The sequence below is a fragment of the Galleria mellonella genome, unplaced genomic scaffold (genome assembly GCF_026898425.1).
Source record: "Galleria mellonella isolate WM207_F2 unplaced genomic scaffold, CSIRO_AGI_GalMel_v1 utg28, whole genome shotgun sequence".
NCBI lineage: Eukaryota > Metazoa > Arthropoda > Insecta > Lepidoptera > Pyralidae > Galleria > Galleria mellonella.
Window position 1 is genome coordinate 2,200,708 of NW_026442064.1, and position 26,286 is coordinate 2,226,993.

At 35.2% G+C, this 26,286-nt stretch overlaps 1 protein-coding gene across 4 annotated transcripts in view; it reads left to right on the plus strand.

The window, feature by feature from the left end:
* Positions 1–1,841: 1,841 nt before the first annotated feature.
* LOC113521559 (inhibitory POU protein) overlaps positions 1,842–26,286 on the plus strand; it is a 94,883-nt gene continuing 70,438 nt past the window's right edge. For all 4 annotated transcript variants that reach the window (XM_052895503.1, XM_052895504.1, XM_052895505.1 and 1 more), the window contains exon 1: positions 1,842–2,102. In XM_052895503.1, the coding sequence (XP_052751463.1) occupies positions 1,980–2,102 (123 nt within the window). In that variant the 5' untranslated portion in view covers positions 1,842–1,979. The remainder of the gene's footprint in view (positions 2,103–26,286) is intronic.

Consider the following 26,286-nt stretch of genomic DNA (forward strand, 5'->3'; position numbering starts at 1 on the left):
CATAACAGAGTATACTGTTTCACCCATGATACCCCCATGCGTTGCCATTCCTGAGGACTCAGGTGTTATTCCTCTGTACCCAGTAAATTCACGCCATATCCCACCCTTCAAACCGTACCTAATCCCGTCTGTGCTATAGATATACACTGGCGGGTCACCAGTGAGGACTGATGAGGATGAAAGCAAGTCAGTTAGCCCATTTTTTAAAATTAAACTAGAATTAACCACGATGGTTTCCAGGGGGAACCACATGGAGGTAGAGCTGACAAGGTATATCGCTAATTATACAGTTATATAAGGTATAGTGCTAATAGGGCTATTTGACCCCCATTACTAACAATCCCTTTCCCCCCAAACAAAACAACTGGTTTTACCACAATTGAAGTCAGTTACATTTGTTGAACACAATCTTAAATTATAGGGGGGAAAAAGATTGTCAGCAATGGAGTTTGACAGCCCCATTGCTAGCAATATGCCCTATTAGGTCGACCTCCACGTGGTTCCCCCTGGAAACCATCGTGAACGATTCTTGTGGAATTCGTCACGATGGGCCAATTGACCTGCTTCATCCTCACCTATCATTCTTCACTGGTGCTCCGCCAGCGTATCTCGATAGCGCCGGCGGGGTTACCATACCATTATCACCCATTAAAAAGAAAAAAACTTAAATTATATTTGACGATGCTGAATTATTTATTTTTCGCAAACATGGCTAATTGTTCTTAATGGGTGAAGATGAAATGATAACCCCACTCCGCCTGGGTTATCAGTATATGCTGGCGGGGCACCAGTGAGGGATGATAAATACAGATGAAAGCAAGTTAGTTGGCCCATCTTGATGAATTCATTAAGAATTAACAATGATAGTTTCCAGGCGGAACCGCGTGGAGGTCGACTTGTTAGGTTGTATTTATTTATTTATTGGAGAGACCAACAGCTTTTCCAACAGTAATAGTGAATGTAAATTATAATAAGGAATAGATAGCCAATAATAGGTACCTAATAATTGCTAGCAATGTGGCTGTAAGATCCTATAATCCCTTTCTCTCCAACTTATCTAGTTAGATTTTTTATGGCAGTCTATGGGGAGGCCTATGTTCAGATATGGCTCAGATAATGATAGGTATCTAATTAGGTATCTTTAGGGGGAAAGGGATTGTTAGTAATGGCGACCGAGAATCCCATTGCTAGCAATATACCCAACCAGGTTGACCTCCTCGCGGTTCCCCCTGGAAACTATCATGGTTAATTCCTGATGAATTCATCATGACGGGCTAACTGGCCTGTTTTCATTCTCATCTATCACCCTTCACTGGTGCTCCGTCAGCGTATTCCGTTAGCGCGGGCGGGGTTATCATTCCATTTTCAACCATCATAAACAAAAATTAGGTATCTCTGACTACCACTATTCGCGCTATTTGAAACAATGAGACAAACACTAAGGCATTATCTGTGGGCAATAATGAAAATTGATATACAAGGCAATTTCTCGAGCCAGTTAAAGTCTGTAGACAGGTAATTATCAAGGCACGTGTAACAAAAGCCTTAATTTACCGTTCGGAAACTTGTGAATTTGTTCGGTGGTATCGATTGGGGGCATAATTAGGCGAGTGCCAATCGCGTCACCGTCAACCTTTTTGGAGTTAGAAGCGTGAAAAGGTAACAGGCACGAGAAGTGAATGGACCAATTAAATAATTCAGTAATTCGTGAAGCTCGCCGGCGGCGCGCGACGTAAACATGCGTGAGACGACACCGTGGGGGCTGGGGGCGGGGGTAAGTGGAGGGGCGAGGGCGTGGCCGGTGACGTCACGCCGCGAGCCGCTCAGTCGGTCATCACCCGGCGAGCGTGACGGTTGCGGCACCGCGCCGCATATTCAAACCCGAAAGTACGATACAAGTCGCCAAGATTTTCGACCGCCAGTATCACTCACCCTCCAAGGTGTTGAAGTTGGAGGACGACCCTTGGGGGTCATGTGCCATGTACTCCCCGGATAAGATGAAATCCGGTGGGGGGCTCATGGCTCCGCCCGGCTGCTTCCCAGGCCGGTACAGTCCCACGTACCGTAGCACCGACCCGCGGCGGTGCGTGCCCAATCCATCCGTGAGTACTATGCTTTACAATCAACACTCTACGGCCACTCTACATTATGTACTATGACTGAAACCTTACCACTATGTACTTTATATGGTTTATATATCACGGTGTACTATTGTATGAAACATATATCATTATCTCGTATCATCGTTTATATACGTACAAACTAATTTACATAACAATCTAACGTATACACGCGGTTAAACAAAGCCAGAAATAAACAAAATTAAAATAAACCTACAATGAAAACAGTTGAAAAACGAAGTACTTCGGACCACAGCAGTGAAGAGGCCGTGGACTGAAGCGTAGTGGGTTAGTATGTACTAATCACGTTTTATTTTCAGAAGCTTCTGCAATGCGATTGTTTGTACTGTGTCGCTGGCGATTGCAGTGGCGATGTTTTTTTTCGTGGAGCTCCATGGTGGTTTTTTGTTTAATATTGTTTTGTTTAATTTGTTTATTGTTTTGGCGAATTTAAAACAATTCCTCAGCATAATTTTCCGTTTTTCTACAATGTTTATTACCTGTTAGTTTTTTTTTTTTTTTTTATAATAGCAATAATATTTATAATGTTTTTATTATAAAGTTCCAGTTAAAATGATTCCGAGGGTGACTCATCTCGTTTTACATTTGTACAAGTTATTCTCATCCGGCAGACGAGTTCAGATTACTACTTTTAAAAATATAATTAAATAAAGAACTACTAATTACGTTGTAAATAATTCTATAATACTTTCAATTATAATAAATTAAATAAAATGAAAAAATTAAACAATTTAATTCAATCTAATTATTGACAAAGATTTCACAATTTAAATTAAATTAAGTAATTATAAACATTTAAATATTAAAAAATATAAAACAGTTATAAGTTTAATTATTATAAAAAGTATTTATCTTTATTTTTTTTATACGTTCAAAAATTTATTTTTCCATAAATTTCTCTTTAATAAATAATGATAACCTAATTACTATTTTGATAATTTTTAAAATAGGATCAGTGTTTAAGTCGTAAAATGTAAACGGACAGACATATATTTAGTTATATATATGTAACTTATTTTATTTATTTATTTAACACTTTATTGCACCAACATAACATGATTTGTCAAAACAATTAACTTGTAAGTGTTAGACAGAAAGAACCAATTATTTATCATTATTACATCTATTAGTAATAATGAAGCGTTCCATAAAACGATCCCATTTTGAAAATTAAATTAATAAAAACTTTAGGGAAACAAATAATTAATAATTTCATAATGGCTCACTGGAGGGGTCGTGGGATGTACGTACAAATATTTCGGTGTCGGCTGCTGAACGAACAATGTTTTTGGCTAATAAAATATACGGAATTACGGTTAAATTAGAATAAACGATTGCTCCTGGAAAAAATTTATTTAATAAGTGTTCAATACAAGTTCAATACAATTTGAAAAGTGTTAAAATTTCTTAAATGGTGTTACAGTTTTTATACTTATTTTTTTATACATGTTTTTCTGTCAGTTTAATAAAAATTGTTGAATTAATAATATTAAAGAAAAAAAAAAGAAATAAAACTTAATGTCTTGTTGGAAACAATTTAAAAAAATATATTTTTTAAAAATAGTAGTAAATTACTCAAATAAAAAATGACTATGTTTATTATTGCTAAAGTACTTTTTAATATTAAAACATATGTTACGATGTCGTAGCAAAAAAAAAAACTGTGTTTCGCTACGCAGTGTAGGCTATGGGGTAGCGATCCGCGTAGTCGCGCTCGTAGCGCGCCTACGGCCGTCGCTACAAATTTCATGTAGTTACCGCGTTACAGATTTTAATTCTAATTTATTTACTTTTCAGTTTAAATAAAACAAATATTTATAGGGTGATTAAATACATATCAATTATTGAGAAAATCCGGGACCGTATTAGTTTAATATTTACATTTTCAAATCAATTTAATTAAAAAAGAAACATTATGAGTTATAAATCAATAATTGAGAAATTATCGACGTGAAAAACATTTAATATCTAATAATAAATAATAAAAATAAATATTAAATCGATTTTTTAACTTGATATCATAAATATATTTATTAAGCTAATTTTAATTGTGTCGATACAGAAATGTTTGTATCGAGAAAAGTTAGTGTTAGCGTTTTATTTTAACGCTATAAGTAAGACGTAATTATATATTATATATATTTTTAAATTAGTAACAAAATTATAACGCAAATTTGAATAATGGGTAATAAACATTTGATATATCTTAATAGGTGTTGACTGAAAATTATGCAAAGGAATTGCTTTTGTAATTTTAGTCGATTCACAAGTTTGTTTTTTCCAGAAGCAGACTTAAGCATACGCGACGAGGCTCCGCGGCGCCGACGGCAAAAAATTTAAACTTCAAAATTATTTCACGTGTTCCTTTAAAAGTTATTTAATATTTTGCAAAAAAAAAATAATAACAATAAATATCAAGAAAAGAATATAACAATTTTATAACAATAACAAAATAATAATAATAAAAAATAAAAATAGAATTAATATCAATAAAATAATAGATTATATTAAGATTAATGACATATTAATGATAAAGAAACTTGACAATGTAACAGAAATATTTCTTTCGTCATTCATAAATAAACTGCAAATATAGAAAAAAATTAAACAAAGTAAATTATTTAAATAAACTAAAAAAAAAAAAAAAGATTTTATACCATTTTTATTCTAACATAACGTTTGTGTGAGAATTTTATTAATACATAAACTTTTAGATGGCGCTTAAATCGCTTACAGGATCGTTTTAGTGACAAAATCGTAATGTTTATTCATTTATAAATACACGTGTATTAAATAATTCTCATAATAACTGGTTATAAAGGTAATATAATGATTTTATCACTATGATATTATTTAAAAACTAGCTAATCTTTTGGACGTTGATATGTTTAAATTTCAATATTTATCTATTAAATATATTGCGGAATCAATTGTTAACTAGTTCATTATTAGCATTTAAAGCTCTAATAATGAAATAAATAATGATATTATAAAGAGAATTAATATTGATATTTTTAACGGTAGCAACTGTTATAACGTATGCGAGAAACTGTTATAATTTTATTTATATCCTTTATTGCACTTAAACAATATATGCGACGATTGGTTTAACAACTTGTTAGCAAGGGAGGGCTTATCTCTGAAAGAGATCTCTTCCAGCCAACCCAGTGTAGTTAGAGAGGAAATAATTTAATTAGTTAGGACAGAGAATAGTTAGTAGATCTCAGCGTATGGTCGAATAACATAGTGCGGATAGAAAAGAAGTAGTGGATGAGCTTAGCAGTGGATCATTGTGGACGGAATGGATAGAACACTCGTAGACAGATAGAATTATATAATAAAAATAATTTTGTACACATATGTGGTAGGTTATAATTGATTTATTCTAGGTATATTTAATTATAAAGATAGTACCTATAGTTGTAATCCTTCTGTAATACAAATAAAGAAATTAACTAGGTATTAGTCATTACCATATAATCCACGCATGGTTTTATTTTTTGGTCGTGTCTCTGGGAGACCTGAGTGACTCCTCCACATGTTCACAGAGCATTCTATATCGAGTACAGAGTAATTGAGGTGATTATATGAAACTTAATTGTGTTGTTTATGCTTGCCTATCATTAAAGTGGCCAAGTTTTTCTTTCAAATATTTTATGTACGGAAGTTGCTCTATCATACTTATTGCATCTAAATATAGTATGATTAAAAGCAACTCGTGACATTTTTAATTACTTGTACTGAAGAAATTAAGTAATTTGGATACATTTTTTTCTTTAATTTAAATAATGTTTGAATTCAACTTGGTGAATAATTAGTTTGTTAATTTATAAAGATTTATAAAGGTTTTTATTTAGATATTGTAATAATATATATCTAAATAAAAACCTTTATAAATATATTGTAACAATATATATATATATATATATATATATATATATATATATATAAAACTAAATGAATGGGGTACTGTTTGATACACAACAGTTTTAATTTCTATAGGTAATTATTTTTTAAATGATGTTTTGTCTTTGTAAATTTTAAAGCAATATTTAATAGATTCGATAATTTTCTTTACAACGGATAAAGTTTATTTTCAATTACATATATATATATTTTTAATTTCAGTTACTTTGCGCCCTAACCACTCATCAGAGGGTCATGAAATTTGGTACACACGTAGTGTTTGGGACGGAACCCTTTCTGTCCTATATACATCTTTATATAAGCTACTTTTTAATTGTGGTCAATCAATATATTCTGAGGGCCTACCATGAAACGTTTTCCGAAATTTCGGTACCGAACGAAACAAAAATTTGATGCTAAAATTACATGATACGTACCGTTTAGAAATATTAAAAATGCTAAAATATCGTTCCTTTGAACTTTTATCGTAGGATTTATGACAAACGAAATGTTAAGCTCCATTTATTGTGTCGATTTCGGTACGAACAGAAACACGAAATTGAGCCGGAAAATTCGGAATTTCATTTCATGGTAGACCCCCTGGTCACACGGACGGTATGACTGTACTCGTATGGTGAAACGTGGGCGTGGTGGGCGAACGGAAATATGAAAGCGTTTCCATATAATTGTGTATATTTGATTTTCCTATTATTTTGTAATAGTAAAATCGTGTGACATCGTGGTATAATAGAAAAAAAAAATTAGAACGTATTATTTTTTAACCAATTACATAAAGAAAAAGACTCCTAAATCGTTTATTTTTTGTTTGCTACGTCATAACTCTGTCAGTCAGTTGCAAACCGATTTGGGAAATTCTTTTTTTATCTGAATGGTTATATTTACAGGTAAATTTACTGGGTACCATGTTTGCCATTCTAAGTAGTATAAAATAAAAAAAACGGCGTCAGTAGCGTTCATCTCAGTTTCCTGTTACGTTACGATTATAAAATCGTATTGGCTCCTTTATGGTGAACCATAAAAGTGCAAACTGCATTCGCGTTTGATGCACGCGTGTCAATTATAGTGGATTTTATCATCACAGCCAATGAATTTTTTTTATTTAGTCGTTTTTAACAATGAGCCATTTATGGTACTTGTATCCATTCTTTTAACTACTTAGCTAGTTTATTTGATAAATTGATGGAATAGAGATTTTTAATGTTTTATTGTATTGTTTACACCTGCTTGCCAATCGTGGCAACTACTGGCAAACCTTTCCCTTATAGAAGCTTATGGATAGTTAACGGTTAATATTATCATCGTCATTGTATAGTATTGTAAAATATTTTTTTGTACATTGGACTTGTTATTTTTTTTTATACAACTTAGCATGGCATACAAGCTGACGGCCCACCTAATGTAAAGTGGTAACCGTCGCATATAGACATGGGCAGTACCATGGACATAACAAAGTATACTGTTTCGCCCATGATACCCCCTATGCGTTGTCATTCCTGAGGACTCGGGTGTTATTCCTCTGGACAGAGGTATCCAAGCAATCGACTTTTGTACAAAGTCTCCCTCAGGTTGTTAAAAAGATTTAATTTATAATGGCGGTATTATCATAGGTTGACATATATGTATGTCTTTATTTTATTATAAAAAAACACAAGAGTGACTTATTTAAAGACACCTAAAATAAAACATAAATCAAACAGAAATTATACATTGTGTCGCATAATGAAATGGAAAGAAACTTATAAACCTGCAAACGGAATTAATTAATAAAATTGGACGTTTGTTTAATATGAAATAATGTAATTATATAAAGCAAATCAGATTATCCGTTGAAAAACTGATATTAACTTGCAACGCGCAACGTTTCAATGGTACCTGGATTTAATGATAATTAAATACATTATGTTAAATCAATTTCAGGTTAAACTAGCTTTTACCCGCGACTACTTCTGCGTCGATACGTTAATTGACCGGGATAGTAAGGATCTATATACTTTTTCATTTCAAATAATACGTGTAACTAAATTTCATGACGATTTCTTAAGGTATTGGGTCATAAACTAAAAATACACACGTAATACTAGGTGGCGCTAGAATCGAGATTTGTGATTTTTATTTATTATTTTATGACTAAATATAATTTGAGGCAAAATTTCTAAATCGGCGAGCGGTTTTTCTTTACTAATATATTAATAACTTATCATAATTTTGTCCATATTCTCTTGTATTATACAACTTTGTAAAAATTACACGCTAGCAAGAAACATTGCGATTTTGTGGGTTATAATTCATTCAGAAAGAAATCACGTAATATCTGTCACTTCACAATCACATACAATAATAAAAATCGCTTGCCAATTTAGAAATTTTATTTCAAATAATCTTTATTTACAAAATAATCAACAAAAACTACAAGTCTCGATTCCAACGCCATCTAGTATTACTACTACTTAATACAAGAAAAATTATGTTTAGTGACCGACTAACTACTAAATAAATAAGATACAAAATAAATAAATAAGCTAAATGATAATGAATAAACAAATAAGCAAACAAATAAACAAATTCACTTTTATATGTTTATAATATTAGTAAGAATGATGGAGAAGTAAATATGTACCATGTATATGCATCTGATTTAAATGTCACAACGATCACACAATATAACAAATATAATATTCACAGCTGTGAATATAACAAACAATGTTATATTCATAGCTGTGAATATAACAAACAATGTTATATTCACAGCTGTGAATATTTGGCGTGAATTTACAGGGTACAGAGGAATAACATCTGAGTCCTCAGGAATGTCAACGCATGGGAGGTATCATGGGCGAAACAGTATACTCTGTCATGTCCATGGTACTGCTCATGTCTACAGGCGACGGTTACCACTTTTCATCAGGTGAACCGTCAGCTTGTTTGCTATTCTAAGTTGTATAAAAAAAATAAAACAAACTAACTATATATGTAGTATAAAGTGAAAAATGAAATAAATATGAAATAATGAAAGTGTGTTTGTTTGATACTTTTTAGTGCCTTCATGTCTAGCTACCGCTATGAAATTTGGCATACATGTTCTATATGGGAAGAAAAAGGACGTGAGCTACTTTTTACCCCGATCAGTGAATATATCTCAATTTCGCGGACGAAATCGCGGGTAAAAGCTTGTACTATAATAAACTGATCGTGATTTGTGTAAAAAGTGGCCTATTATGGCTTTTCCAGGCTAAATGAATACTGTAAGTAAGCCGTGTGGTCCCTGCATGGATTAGGCCACTTCTTTCTTTCCTGTGGGTGTCGTAAGAGAAGAATAAGGGAACTTAATGGTCCAAGGATAGGTAGCAGCGTCCCTCTTAAAATGTTACCAAAGCCTAACTGCGGTTGCAGCAAAATCGTTAAGAAATAACAACAGAACTTACTTTAAATTAATAATTGACTAGCTGTCTTTAGAAAAAAATGTTTTACTCCTTAGCGCCACCTACTAGATTCATTTCATAGAGAGAAAAACGAATCTATCTGTCGAGTTGCAACGACCAATTCAAAATATTATGAAAATCGGTCAAGCTATTTTGGAGATTGACGTGAACGAACATAGTAATACGGGATTTTTATATATTAAGCAAATATTACTAAGGATTACCTATCAGTGTTCGCAAATACGTTTTTGCGACAGGAAAATATAGACTGAGCGTTATATAAGTAAGCTATCTCCTTTTATACATCGAATAATACGTGTATGCTAATTTTTTTTATTAACTTCAGAACTCCGTCATTTACGAACTGATTTGTAAAAATTGTTCCTTATTTGAAACTTGACATAACGACATTCAGATTAATCTCATAGAAAAATCATCAAAATCGGTTCAGTAGTAATAGTTTTCCAATAAAATTAACTGGTTTTGCCACGGCTGAATTGATTTTTTTTTGTGGATCTAAATCGATAGTATAATATTGTCTATGTGAGTCATAAGCACCGTTACCCTACCCGCGGTATCACTTCACTATGTATTTATATACTTACTTGTTGTGTGTTGAATAATCATAGGATAATGTTTCGAATTAATCGAAGGAAGGTGTTCGTGTAATAAAAAAAGACTCATGCTACAATTCTATGTACAGTTACCTACTATTAAAAACGTTTAGACAGCAAATTGTACTAAAGATACAAAGAAATGAATAGGTGTCTAAATATACCTGTATTAAAGAACTCGGTTCATTGTTCCGCTACAGTTTATCCTTAATAATTATACCGTGGGTTTAATTACTAGTCATAATTTCGTAGGTTAGTCGATTTATTGAAAGACGTACAAATTGATATGTTCATTGCGTCCATCAAGTTCGTCTATGTCTATGAAGTCAGTGTTACACTAGAAATAGTGGGATCAAAGAACTCTTTTCTAGTATCTACACGTTCAACGGACAAATTTTGATGGTGCAATGCGTTCCATATTGTCGTGTAATCGTTTGGGATATGCCAATAGATTTGGACTAGTTGGTGCATTTATGACAAGTTTCGAAGCTGTGATTATGACAATCTGCGTATATGACGAGCTGCGATTTTGACAGACTAACGTATATGATGAGCTGTGATTATGACGATCTGCGTATTTGACGAGCTGTGATTATAACAGACTAACGTATTTGGCGAGGTGTGATTATGACGATCTGCGTATTTGACGGGCTGCGATTTTGACAGACTAACGTATATGATGAGCTGTGATTATGACGATCTGCGTATTTGATGAGTTGTGATTATAACAGACTAACGTATTTGGCGAGCTGTGATTATGACGATCTGCGTATTTGATAAGCTGCGATTATAACAGACTAACGTATTTGGCGAGCTGTGATTATGACGGTCTGCGTATTTGACGAGTAGCGATTACTACAGATTGCGTATATGACGAGCTGCCATTATGAGATACTGCGTAAATGACGAGTTGCGATTATGACAGACTAACATATTTGACGAGCTGTGATTATGACAATCTGCGTATATAATGAGCTACGATAATGTCAGACTAACGTATTTGACGACTTGCGATTTTGACACTGCATATCGTCAATTATTATCGCAACTTGTCATAGTTGCGGTAATAATTAACGACATATATGACAAGCTGTTGTTATGTTAGATTGCGTAAATCGTCTTGCTAGTGACCTTATACATATGTACTCTATTTTAGGTCAGATCCACGATCATAAGCCGATCTTGATTCAATCTCAGTCCGATCTGAATCTGGCAAAATATTATTACGTAAGAAATAATATGTGTATTCATAGTAGAGTTTAGTCCAGTACTGTTTCATTCACGATCAATCTCGTAATGTTTCTATTGTCCGTACAGAGATTGAACTGATTCTATAGTGTGGATCCGGTCTTATAATGAGGGAGGAGGCGTTGGGAGGTGGTTTAGTCAATCACCTCAAGATTTCTTATTTGAGTGCGCGTTCTATATTCAGCGAGATGCACCGTAAGTTGCCGAATATAGCCGAACACGAGTTCGTGCGATTTCGTCCGGACCTGGCTCGTTGACAGTTTATTTGAACAAATAAAACGATTTCTAATAGTGTCCCCTCTCTATAAAGATGGTTTTCTATATGCGTGAACGTAAATAGTTAATTTTTATAGACAAACATAATTCCGATCTCGACATAGGTTATACATACTTATTGTTTACTTTATATTTAACTTTAAGTCTGCTACTTCGTACGCGTAGATTTCAGAACTAGTAAAAACTAATAAAATAGATATTTTCTAGATAATGTGTAAGTATATATATATATATATATATATATATATATATATATATATATATATATATATATATATATATATATATATATATATATATATATATATATATATATATATATAAGTATATATATGCATGAATTAGTTGCACCGACAAAAAGAAACTTTTAAATAAAAAAAAAAAAAGATAAAATATAAACCAGACTTTAACTTGGACCTTTAGGAATAGGTCCCCAAAAGGGGAGTTTTGCAATAATTGTCATGTCACACGGATTGGCAACCGCAGTTAGGCTTTGGTGGTTTGGTGATGTTTTAAGAGGAATACTGCTGCCTACCTCTCAATCATTAAGATCTCTTAGTCGCCTCTTACGACTTCCACGAGAAAGGAAGCGGTGGCCTATGCCGAGACCACACGGCAATTATAACAAATAGGACAAAATTGTATTTGCATGACTGTGTTTCGATTTGAAGGGTGGTGCTTATTACCAGCAACATTAATTGTTTTTTTTTTCTCTTTTTGTTGTTTTAATTTTTTATTTTCTTAATACTGGTAATAAAAGTTATCTATCTATCTATCTATATTTTAAATAAACATACTTTTACGTTTAAAATATCAGTATGTAAGGATAAGGACCAGAGGGAGACTTTGTACAAAAGTCGATTGCTTGGGTACTTCTGTCCCATTCGTGTTTCAATCGTGAAGCAGTTGTGTTTGCATGGTTGTGTTTCGATTTGAAGGGTGGTATATGGCAGTGAATTTACAGGGTACAGAGGAATAACACCTGAGTCCTCAGGAATGGCAACGCATGGGGGGTATCATGGGCGAAACAAAATACTCTGTTATGTCCATGGTAATGTTCATGTCTATAGGCAACGGTTACCACTTACTATCAGGTGGGGTCGTCAGCTTGTTTGCAATTCTAAGCTGCATAAAAAAAAAAAGAATTTAAAGAGTATTTACGTGACAATTACAACAAAACTTGGTTGCATATACATTAATCTCTATTAAAACGGACTGCAGACGATCGTGCGACGCGCATGCAAGTATGTATAAGAGAGTCGACTAAATAAATTAGTCATTTCTCCAACCCTTAGGTATTGGCATTTACGTACGTAAGTACCAACCAGCGGTAACCGTCGAGTGGCGTGACTGAGTCGGCTGGATGGTGTAGACGCCAAATTGATTTCCTATTACGTATTGCTCACTGAATGTTACCCGTAACTATCGCTTTACCATTACCTTCGATGTCTATAGATTTTTTCTTTTTGTACATTTGTTATTTGCGTCAAGGAAATTAGATTATTCGATGAAAAACTGAGACTTAACTGCAACGTCCAATATTTCCGGTGATACCTGGAATTAATAGTATCTAATTATATATATATATATATATATATATATATATATATATATATATATATATATATATATATATATATATATATATATATATATACATATATGTGTGTGTGTGTGTGTGTGTGTGTGTGTGTGTGTAAAATTAGTATTCTATGTACGTTATTTTTAAATTACTGTTTTATTTTATTATTGTTTTTGTTTTTTTCTACATACCATATTTGCTACGGTATTATTGTATATTGTATACGGTCGACTGTTACACTATCTAGGTGTGTTAAGGTTTAATAAATAAATACGAATACATTATGTTAAATCAATTTTATATTAAACTAGCTTTTCCCCGCGATTACGCCTGCGTGATCGGGATATTTTGATTGACCGAGATAAAAAGTAGGCTATAAACTTTTCTAGACTTTTTTACAAATAGTACACACAGTGAACCTACATATCCAGCTTCTGGCCCGAGAGGGGGAGGGGGTGGTCAAGTTTGTGCCGGTTGTCGCGGTTTTTTTAAAAGTTAACGCGTAATATATTATAAATTGATACAATTTTTAGGAGGAGGGGACCAACGTGTGCCCTCCACAGCCTTCCCTCGCCTCCATTTTAATTTAAATCAAAAATAAAGATGTTTTTATTTTTTTAATCGACTTCAAAAACAAGGAGTTTTTAATTCTTTTCTTATTTTTCAATTTATGTCGTGCCACGTAACAGTGGCGAATCTACGTTTATATTGCGACGTGTGTATAGGAGTGTGTGCGTGCGTGCGTGCGTGCGTGCGTGCGTGCGTGCGTGCATGCGTGCGTGTGTGTGTGTGTGTGTGTGTACCATATAGTAAAAGTATAGTATATTATAGTATAGTAAACACAATTGGACAGACGATACTATATATCGTTGCTAGGTTAGGTATTTTTTTCCACTATTTTTGGTAAAATTTTTCCGTAGTTTAGGGGAAATGTTTGGTGAAAAAAGTATATACAGTCGAATATAGAGCCTTTTGTTTTTTTTTTTAATCGAATAAAAACAAAATGGGTGTGGAAATATTTCGATATTTTTTTGTGGTAATTTTTGTATTTTTAAATCTATGAAGGAATATGACGTGTAAGGGTAGACATTTAAAAATCAATTAGTTTTTTTTACACAACTTAGAGTGGCAAACAAGCTGACGGCCCACCTGATGGACAGTGGTAACCGTCGCCTATAGACATGAGCAGTACCATGGACATAACAGAGTATATTGTTCCGCCCATGATACCCCCTATGCGTTGCTATTCCTGAGAACTCAGGTGTTATTCCTCTGTACACTGTAAATTCACGCCATATCCCACCATTCAAACCGAAACACAGTCATGCAAACATAACTGCTTCACGGTTGAAACACGAATGAAACAGAGGTACCCAAGCAATCGACTTTTGTACAAAGTCTCCCTTTGGTGAACTTAGTTAGTTAATTTGAATAGACACCAGTAATAAACACAGGTCTACAGAGCGTTTAAATAATTTGTTTACACAAATTCGGAATAAGGTTTTTAAAAAAAAACGGCCCTCTTAAACTCAAACGGTCGAAAATGTATCAAACTTCGATATATGGCTAATGACTCTAAGCCGCGGTGTACATCGACGATTAGGTGAGTCGCATGCTTGTTTACTTCCTTTAAAAGGAGAATAATAAATCTTGTATAAAAAAACATAACTGTACGTATTTAAATAAATTTATAAATTCAATATATTAAATATCTAATTAGAGTAATTACCCAATTGTAAGTGATAATTATTAATTTGTTAAAAATAAAAAAAAACTGCTTTTAAGCGTTAAAAAAGCCTTTGACAATCTGTTACAGATAGATTATTTCTTAGATTCTTCACTAAAATAGATAGATATTCGATTAGTGATCCTTTATCTAAGGATTATAGCTTATAAGCACAGTTACAGAATAATATCCTTCTTTATGGTAGGTATATAGTTTAAAAACTAAAACATGAAATGCACGATTTTTATTTACATCTCAAAATTATATAATCAACATCATTATCTGAAATTAAACGGAAATTAACACGTGTTCCGGCCGACGGGGCTAAACAAATAAAGCCAAGCATATAGCATAAAGCTTTTTAACTATAAACATCTACCTATATAGAGACAAATCTCCCATGTAGGCGCTCGGTTTTATTGCATTTCTGCTCTTGTACCGCTAGCCCGTCTCCACCCACGCGAGATCTGGGTGGCGCGAGCGAGACAGATAGCGGCTGTTGGTACCATCTTATTTTATTCATGGTGGTGTGAAACGCCGCGGCGGCGAGACAGACTTACCGTTGACTGTATACGCGGAGGCGAGATGGAGGATAGCTCTCGAGTTCGTCTTCAAACAAAATGTAGATGAGGGTGAGCGGCCACCAACGATTGTTATTCGACTTATATAGTGACGTCTGCTTTCATAAAAGGAATGATAATAATAATAATAATAAAAAAAAGAAAGGAGAATGCATCTATTGAAACGTAACGGGAGATATGTAAACGGGCCGGCCGAATATCGGGCGTAGTGCGGCGAGTTACGTATCGGTACGGGACGCAGCGCGGTGCGTACGTGTGGCGTACTACGTAGATACGGGTAGATAGGTCTAGATACGTCTCATGTAAAAGTACGTACCGTGTATGGTGCGTTAGAGATTATGTTGTGATGACTAAACGTCTAATCGTATGAGTGCGCTGTAAACTTTTTACTGCATCTAATTATTTTCGTTTATTTTATTTTTAATATGTATATATAAAAATAATAATTACTATTCGAATATATACGTACATATACAATTATTTTTTCTTAATTTTATTCGTTTGAATTACAGATATAATTAAAAAAAAATGACCTAAAATTCAGATGAAAAATTGAAGAATTAAAAATAGGTAATTTTGTATAAGAGTCACTATTACGGATTTCTTTTTAACCGACTTAAACAAAGGATGAGATTTTATGTAGCACTGTATATTTTTTACGTTAATAGATGGCGTTGTAGACGATATGATGTTCGCCGGGTCATTTAGTTTATTTATAAAAATACTTCATATATCTATTTAGATACTTAGTGGGAGACTTTGTACAAAAGTCGATTGCTTGGGTACCTCTGTCCCATTCGTGTTTCAACCGTAAAGCAGCTGTGTTTGCATGGCTGTGTTTCGGTTTGAAGAGTAGGATATGGCGTGAATTTACAGGGTACTGAGGAATAACATCTGAGTCCTCAGGAATGGCAACGCATGGGGGGTATCATGGGCAAAACAGTATACTCTGTTATGTTCATGCTACTGCTCATGTCTATAGGCGACGGTTACCACTTTCCATCAGGTGGGCCGTCAGCTTGTTTGCCATTCTAAGTTGTATAAAAAAAATGAAGGGATTTTTTAATATCGACAGGTGATATCATTATCATGAGAAAGTGGTAACCGTCGCCTATATACATGAGCAGTACCATGGACATAACAGAGTATACTGTTTCGCCCATGATACCCCCCATGCGTTGCCATTCCTGAGGACTCGGGTGTTATTCCTCTGTACCCAGTAAATTCACGCCATATCCCACCCTTCAAACCGAAACACAGCCATGCAAACACAACTGCTTCACGGTTGAAACACGAATGGGACAGAGGTATCCAAGCAATCTTTTGTACAAAGTCTCCCTCTGGTAAAATTAATAATGATGTTATATGCGTCCATAGGATATGACACCAGTGGTCCTTTTGCTAGTTATAGATCCTGTTAGGTTGACCTCTAAGCGTTCCTCCTTAGAAACTGTCGTGGTAAATTTATGACAATTTTGACAAAATGGGCTGTTAGTGGCCGGACTTCATCACTTGTCTTAGTACGACGTCAGTTATCGATATGACAGCACAGCCGGGGTTACTATACACAAAAATCACAATAAATAATAAATAATAAACTCTTTATTGCGCACAATAGAGATGTATACAAGGAGTATTTATACAGAATGTGCATATACAAAAGGCGGCCTTATCGCTAAAAGCAATCTCTTACAGACAACCTGGTAAACCTGATAAACTAATATGAGCTAAAATAATGGTAAATTGGTAGATTCCAAGTTTGCTGATAGGTTCCAGATATTTTGTGATTACTTATGAGTTTGATTTTTAACGTATTTAAAAAAAGAGGAAGGCTCAACAGACGACTGTATATTGCTGTATATTTTATTTTCAATTCAGAGCATATTTTGTGTAAGGTAGTATTGTCAAAAATGTTACTAAACTAATTTAAGATTTTATAATAAGTATAAAAAAAAGCACCTTTAATCGCCTTTAATTTGAGATTCATAATGTAAAAGGTGCGTAATATTATTTATAATGATTAAAGATGTATTATTTAATTACAAATATATATATATATATATATATATATATATATATATATATATATATATATATATATATATATAATTTACGAATTGCATTAGAATAAATTATGATTGTACACAGCCAAACAAAATAATAAGTCTACAACATCGCATTATACAAGTAACTCTATGTTCAGTATTGAACGAAATATATGCTTAAAAACAAAACATGTAAGTTTTGCGTCAAACAAAAGTAGCGCTTAACTATGTGACGTTAGGCAATAATTTTGCATAACAGATATTTTAGCGTACAGCCAGAAGAAAAGAGGCTTTGTGCCCGCACTATTGTGTAACAATAAAGGCGAATTTCCTTTGGAACATTAGAAACTTATGCCGGCACTGGCTGGTTGGAATAGCTGGAACGCGCGTGTAATTTTGAACTCAGAACGTACTGGTGTAGGGAGCAACGGTGTTCTTGTAAAAGGGGGAAATAAAATATTTTTATGAAAGAAAGACAGGGCTTATAAATAATTCACGAGTGTTTAGTTCTGTTTACAAAAGGAAAATTCGGTTTAGACTGCTTTGAAATGTCATGACGTTGAATACATGTAACTATGAAAACATAAAAATGATATTTCAGTAGCAGGATAGACTGTTGTAGACTATAAGGCTTCGGTCACATTAAGTTCGTAAATTGTGCAGTAGGGGATGTATATTTTTCTGCAACTTAGAACGGCAAAGAAAGTTCTCCATTAGGTTATATTTTTTTTATGTTTGTTACCTCATAACTTCGTTAGTTGTAAACTGATTTTTTTTTGATGATTGAAAATGGTATGGTAACCCCGCCTGCGCTAACGGGATACGCTGGCGGAGCACCAGTGAAGGGTGATAGATGAGAATGAAAACAGGCCAGTTAGCCCATCATGATAAATTCATCACGAATTAACCATGATAGTTTCTAGGGGGAACCGCGAGGAGGTCGACCTGGTTGGGTATATTGCTAGCAATGGGATTCTTAGTCTCCATTACTAACAATCCCTTTCCCCCTCTTGTTGTAAACTGATTTGGATTTTTTTTACCTGAAACGATATACCTACAGATTGGTTCTATGGAAATTTTACCAAATTTTTTTTTATACAGCAAAATTTTAAATGAAAAATATGGGTGATCATGGGATGGTAATCCCGCCTGCGCTATCGGTATACGCTGGCGGGACACTAGTGAGAGATGATAGGAGATAGATAGATTTCAACATGCCGCCTTATCTTCCAATGATTACGGGTCTTATTTTCATACAATGCAAACATTTGTATTTATGTATGTCTGTTCATACGAGCCTGGATATTTTTTATGTTGGCCCATATTAAATGCGACCAATCCGTAGGTATGTCCAAGTATATATAACTAACACTTGAATTGAAAGTCTCTTAATTTTTAAAGTCGATTGAAAACAGACCAGCACATGTTACCATCTCTTTCTATCTGATTTTTCGTTTGCCACTTGTCTGGGTGGAGGGTTCATTTTCCAACTCAAGCATCTTCGATTCGCGCAGTTTACATATTGACTCCTGGTGGGAAAGGATTATTAGTAATGCGGACTATCAGTCCCATTGCTAGCAGCATACTCTTTCAGGTTGACCTCCACGTATTCCCCCCCTGAAAATCATCAAGCTGAATTCCAGGTGAATTCATTACAATGGGCTAACTGACTTGTCCTTTCATCTCACCTATAGCGCAGGCGGGGTGACCATTCCATTGTCATCCATTGAAAAAAAAATTGACTCCTATGTCTTGTATCAACACCGCCTGAAGCTGTATAAAGCTCAAGTCAGGCCGTATATGGAATACTGTTCTCACCTGTAGGCAGGAGCGCCACAGTACCAACTCCTTCTGTTAGACCGCATTCAAAGTCGGGCAGCTCGAATTGTTGACGATCGGCGTCTTACTGTCCGGCTCGACCTACTGAAACTACGCAGAGATGTTGCATCTCTGTGCATCTTCTATCGAATTTATCATGGGGAGTACTCTGAGTAATTGTTCGGATTGATACCTGCTGCTGATTTTCACCACCGTACAACCCGCCATAAACTAAAATTTCATCCCAACCATCTGGACGAGTGGCGGCCCTCCACCGTGCGTATTTCAAGGCACTTTTCTCCACGCACAACCACTCTTTGGAATCAACTTCCAGCAGCAGTATTTCCGAACAGATACGACAACATAACTTTCAAGACAAGAGTATATTCCTTTTTAAAGGGCCGGCAGCACACCTGCAATGCCGTTAGTGTTGTGGATGATCATGGGCGGCGGTAGTCACTTACCACCAGGTGAGCCGCATGCTCGTTTGCCCCCTGTGTTGTAAAAAAAATGACGTCTAACCAGTGCGCCTGACCTCGTCACGCGACGTCGTGGGCGTCCTGCCACGCGGCCGCGTCCCAAGGACAAAAGTATCAAGTCATATAACAGTCGTTAAGAATCATTATCTCTATTTAAGTATCACTATATTGTTATATATCTTCTTACTAATCTAATAAATTTATAACGAATAAAATAAAAAAATAAACACGAAAGGAAAAAGAATTGTATTTCTTTTTTTATGTATTTTTTTTTGTGTAAATGTATTCTTTTATCTGTGGTCCCGGTATAAAATAGGTCACCGCTTACATTCCCATGGGTATCGTAAGAGGCGACTAACAGCAGCAGGTAGCAGCGTCCCACTTAAAACATCTACGACACCTAACTGCAGTTGCCAATCCGCCTGCCAACCGTGGCAACTACTGGCAAATGCTACTAAGAAGAGACTTCTGTTCAGCAGTGGACAGTTAAAAGTGGATATGATTTTAATATTTCTTTTATCTCATTTTTCATGTCTGTTGTAATCTGTGTACTGTAAATAATGCAAATAAATTATCTGTCTATCTAATTAGACAATTTCTCTTCATGGGAGATCATAATCTTCAACTGCTATGTAACTACCGTGACCGTAACTGCGTAACAGAGAGTAAAAGAGGTACCCAAGCAATCGACTTTGTACAAAAGTCGATTGCTTGGCTACCTCTGTCCCATTCGTGTTTCAACCGTGAAGCAGTTGTGTTTGCATGGCTGTGTTTCGGTTTGAAGGGTGGGATATGGCGTGAATTTACAGGGTACAGAGGAATAACACCTGAGTCCTCAGGAATGGCAACGCATGGGGGTATTATGGGCGAAACAGTATACTCTGTTATGTCTATGGTACTGCTCATGTCTATAGGCGACGGTTACCACTTTCCATCAGGTGGGCCGTCAGCTTATTTGCCATTCTAAGTTGTATAAAAAAAAAAACTTTACCCAATTATTATTTGCGATCGACGTATATGGTTAGTGCTCGAGGGATGAACAGTAAGTAAAGGTGATTCACATCCTTTTTACTAATGATTCCTGATCCCTCCCCTCCGGGGGGAAAGGTATTGTTAGCAATGGAGTTTGACAGCCCCATTGCTAGCAATATCCTAGCCCTATCAGGTCGACCTCCACGTGGTTCCCCCTGGAAATCATCGTGAACAATTATTGTTGAATTCGTCACGATGGGCTAACTGGCCTGCTTCATCCTCACCTTTCATCTTTCACTGGTGCCCCGCCGGTGTATACCGATAGCGCGGGTGGGGTTACCATTTCATTATCACCCATTAAAAAAAACTGCTTCCCCTCCACCCCGATAGATGACGGTTACCACATTCCATCAGATGGGTCGTTAGCTTGTTTACCATACTAAGTATATTAAAAAAAAATATGAAACTATGTTATAGACTGAAATGATGACAATTTTTTTATATCAAATAAATAAAATTAAATATTTATTTAATTTAAAATTGATTTTATTAGTACAATGCACTGCTATTTACTTTCTTTCTCTCTCTCTGTTTAGCGTAATGGTTGACTGGTAGAGAATGCCATCAGGCATTAAATCTGCTCTGTAGACATATTTTAAATCAGCCAATAATTGCCCACTGCTGAGCATAGGTCACGCCTAAAAGGGAGGAAAGGGATTGTTAACAATGGAGTTTGACAACCCCATGGCTAGCAATATATCTATTAGGTCTTATTATACCCTATTAGGTCGACTTCCACGTTGTTCCCTCTGGAAACAATCGTGAACAATTCTTGTTGAATACGTTACAATGGACTAACTAACCTGCTTCATCCCCACCTATCATCCTTCACTGGTGCCCCGCTAATGTATACCGATAGTGCGGGTAGGGTTACCATTCCATTATCACCCATTAAAAAAAGGGGAGGTTTTGCCAGTAGTTGCCACGCTTAGCAGATGAGTTGGCAATCGCAGCTAGGTTTTTGGTGATGTTTAAAGTGGAAGGCTGCTGCCCATCACTCGATCATGAAGCTTCCGTAATCGACTCTTAGGGTCCATTCTACGCCGGGACCACACGGCAATTTTAATGTATGCAAAAGTATAAAAAGTAAATGAACGTATAAAAACAGAATACAAGTGGGCCACGATTGCATCGGGGCGCATAGTAAATTACTCCAGTATGGGTTAACCTGGTGAGTTAACTTCAAATTCGCTAACTGCAGTTTAAATATTAACGGCCGAGTATTGCGCGAGGGTCCCGGCCTGCGGCCCAGTTAGTGTCGGTAATCCAAATGGGTCCGTCTTTACAATTTTGCTTTTGCACGCAAGTTATTGTACAGAAAATATATGTTGATTTTTGTACTAGCTTTTAGCCGCGGTTGCGTTCGCGTTACTGGCATATTTGTTTAATGAGTTTGTTATATTTATTGCTAACAAATGGTAATGTAATTTGGTGAATTAATAAGTCAAAAAAGTGTATTTTGTGGATAATTAAAATTGAAAAAAAAAAAAATAAAAAAAAGCAATCTATGTGCTACTCCATTCAATATACGAGTACGTGTACACCAAATTTCATAGTGATTAGTTAAGCTGTTAAGGCGCTAAGAGGTCACAAACAAACAAACTCCAACTATAAATATGGATGTGGATACAGGCTACTTTGTACCCCGGTCAGTAAACATTTACTTGCCACGTGGACGACGTCGCGGTCAAAAACTAGTATGTAATAAATTCTTGGTAGAATTTATTTGCCGAATAAATAATAATAGTGGGGTAAAAAAAAAAGAAAAAAATAAAAGATATACAGACACAAGAAACTGCAAAAAAATTTTAAATTATACACTAGGTATAAATGGCCGTATCTTTTGATTGAATTAATTTAGAAGTTTGATTTTTTAATGTTTCAAAGGATTGCATACTTGAGTTAATTAATTTCTGCTCGATACCTTCACGCGTTCTTGAGAAAAGGGTTCTTCGCAGGCAGGCAGAGAGATGGACAACAAAGATCCTAAATGGCTTAAATTTTTTCTTTTAAGTTACGGAACCCTAAAAGACGCGCTTTTTCGAATGTTTCGAAAGTTTCTAAGGAGAAGTATTGTTTACTATTCGTCCTATTTGATTGAGATAGGACGTCTCCTTCAGCCATATATTATTGCTGCATATAACTTAATTAATCAAATAATTATTGTGATACCAAACATTGTCGTTAGATAATTATCTATATCTGTTTAAGTGATCCGATTGGTTATATAATTATATAACCAATCGGATCACTCAAAGCGGTTCAATCGTAAAGGCAGACCGTCCGACAGAGTTGTACATATGTGGTGCGAAAAATAGCGGAATTGTCATATTTATTATTAACTTTTGTGCGCATCTTGGATACAATGTAAGAATATAAAGCAATGAAATATTTTTTTTTTATACAACTTAGAATGGCAAACAATCTGACGGCCCACCTGATGGAAAGTGGTAACCGTCGCCTATAGACATGAGCAGTACCATGGACATAACAGAGTATACTGTTTCGTCCATGATACCCCCATGCGTTGCCATTCCTGAGGACTCAGGTGTTATTCCTCTGTACCCAGTAAATTCACGCCATATCCCACCCTTCAAACCGAAACACAGCTATGCAAACACAACTTCTTCACGGTTGAAACACGAATGTCACAGAGGTACCCAAGCAATCGACTTTTGTACAAAGTCTCCCTCTATCTATAACTATCTTCCAGATGACATATATAATTCAGGCTATAAAAAGTACGTCAATCAATAGTTAGCTGAGATTAAAACAGTTGGTTGATTTTTAGAAAGTTTTTTTTTTAATATTCAGTGCTCCATCTCGGTAGTTGTGATCTCACTGTCAACTATCTGGAGCCACACCAATTTTTAAGCCAGAAGTATTCATCAGACGTGTAACCACTAACTTGGCCGCTGCGTAATCTGTCCGCTCGCATTCGGTCCACACTACATCATTAACAATTCCTACTGAGGCTTGTCTGCGAGCCATTCAGCCAGTGGGCATACAAAGCTGGTTTTAGCCTCGTAGTCACTTAATACCTATTCATATTGTGATAGTAGGTACGTCATTGTCGCAATTGCAAGAACAGTGCTTGGTGGATCTAAATGAATGCGATTGTAGTATGAGTTAATATGGTACATTACGTGCGCGTCCTGCTTTAATTTATTACCCCGTCTATATTACTAACAGGTCTATGATACTAAAAGTTTATGTGACGATTTAAAATCTGCTCTTGTTGTAAGGTATTTTTACACAACTGTCCAGAAAGAGAGTGTAATATTTTCAGAGTTCACATACTAGTATGGATGTGAGTTGCTTTATTACACCATATCTTCTAAATGCTTGATCAGATCTAGATTTAGAGATAAGTGATATTATTAGAATGCTTACATCATTCCAAGTGACATTAGCTATAACTTTATTTTACTTTTTAATTACGTTCTGGCAGGGCAGTCGTGCTTTTTAATTTTTTTTTATATAATCCTAAATAAAAAATATATATTTACCAGAGGGAGACTTTGTACAAAAGTCGAATGCTTGGGTACTTTTGTCCCATTCGTGTTTCAACCATGAAGCAGCTGTGTTTGCATGGCTGTGTTTCGGTTTGAAGGGTGGGATATGGCGTGAATTTACTTGGTACAGAGAAATAACACCTGAGTCCTCAGGAATGGCAACGCATGGGGGGTATCATGGGCGAAACAGTATACTCTGCTATGTCCATGGTACTGCTCATGTCTATAGGCGACGGTTTCCACTTTCCATTAGGTGGACCGTCAGCTTGTTTGCCATTCTAAGTTGTATAAAAAAAAAATATTTTTAATGGTTGAAAATGGAATAGTGGCTGTCAAGGTACAGATGAAGGATGAATGGTGACAAGGTTATTTATACCATCGTAACGAATTTCCCAATTATTAAACGAAATCTTGATCATAGGAGACTACGAGGAAATCATTTCGGCAAGTTTATTGCATTTTAGTCCTCAAGAATGGTACCATAGATAGTATGAGGGCTATCATAGACGATAGAGTATATCCTGTTATGTCTATGGTACTGTTCATATTTACAGGAGATGAATCTCACGAGGCGGGTTACGGTCCACCTTCTTGGAATGCTAACAAGCTATCGAGTGTTTACCATTTTAAGCTGCATAAAAAATTGCTAGCAGTAAGATCGCCGGTTCCAATCACTTCACAGTGTCGCGTTTAGTATGCTGACTATATGAGAAGTAAGCTTATTTTTTTTATCTTTATTTAGGTCAACAAACAGTAAATACAATAACTATATATATACATATATATCTAAATATCAATAATTTTAGTGTCACCAACGACGTTGGCCACCTATTACTACAAAACAAAATATGCAAAATGGTTGTGTGCAACTACTTGTACAAGATCAAACATATACACATACATGAATGATAGAAATGTAAAGAGGTGCGTACCAGTGATCCATTCAAAATCAAAGAACTTCCAAATTGATGTTATAATATTTTAAAAATTAATGTATATTTAACAACAATAAATAAGTAAATACAACATCAACAACAAAATTTCATTCCTCCACCTCAAGTAGACCGATATATTCTTATTATTAGTTATTTCGCTGTTTCTTGCAAGCATTAAGCCTGCATTGTGTGCATCGATGTACTTTAAAACAATGAAACGAAAATTATCTAAAAATCGTGAGTTGTAATTAAAAAAAAAATTAAGTTAAAATTTTCCTGATATCAATTGATTAATTAATTTTATATTATTATTATTTCAGTTATTAACTGTCCACTGCTGAACGTAAGCCTTCCCCATGGGGGAGTTTTGCCAGTAGTTGCCACGCTTGGCAGGCGGGTTGGCAATCACAGTTAGGCTCTAAAGATGTTTTAAGAGGGACGCTGCTGCCCATCCCTCGCCCTCCCTTAGTCGCCTCTTACGACACCCACGGGAAAGGAACGGGTGGCCTATTCTATGTCGGGCTCACATTATTATATTTATTTATTTACATTTAATTGCATAGCTTATAAAAATAAATGAATGAATATAGTAAATTTTATTGAGAAATTATATAAAAGGCGGCCTTATCGCTCATCGATCAATCAGCAATCTCTTCCAGACAACCTTTGCGTAGAGGACATCGTGAAAAAAGAGCATGGATAAATGGCGTATTGTATAGATTGCATCTTATCTTATTTTTCGCATATGGAGTCAGCTAAGCCGATGCACGTCGACCCATACGGATCTTTTGTGCTTCCCCCTGCCTTATACCATCATTTCATAGATCCTATGTGTTACCCTAACGATATCCCGCGGTTTAAGATATCTGTAGTCCCCTGGTTCTGGATAAGCCGTTCCCAGTACTCATACGCATACTTGCCAACGAATCGCAGTTGCACATCAAGTGT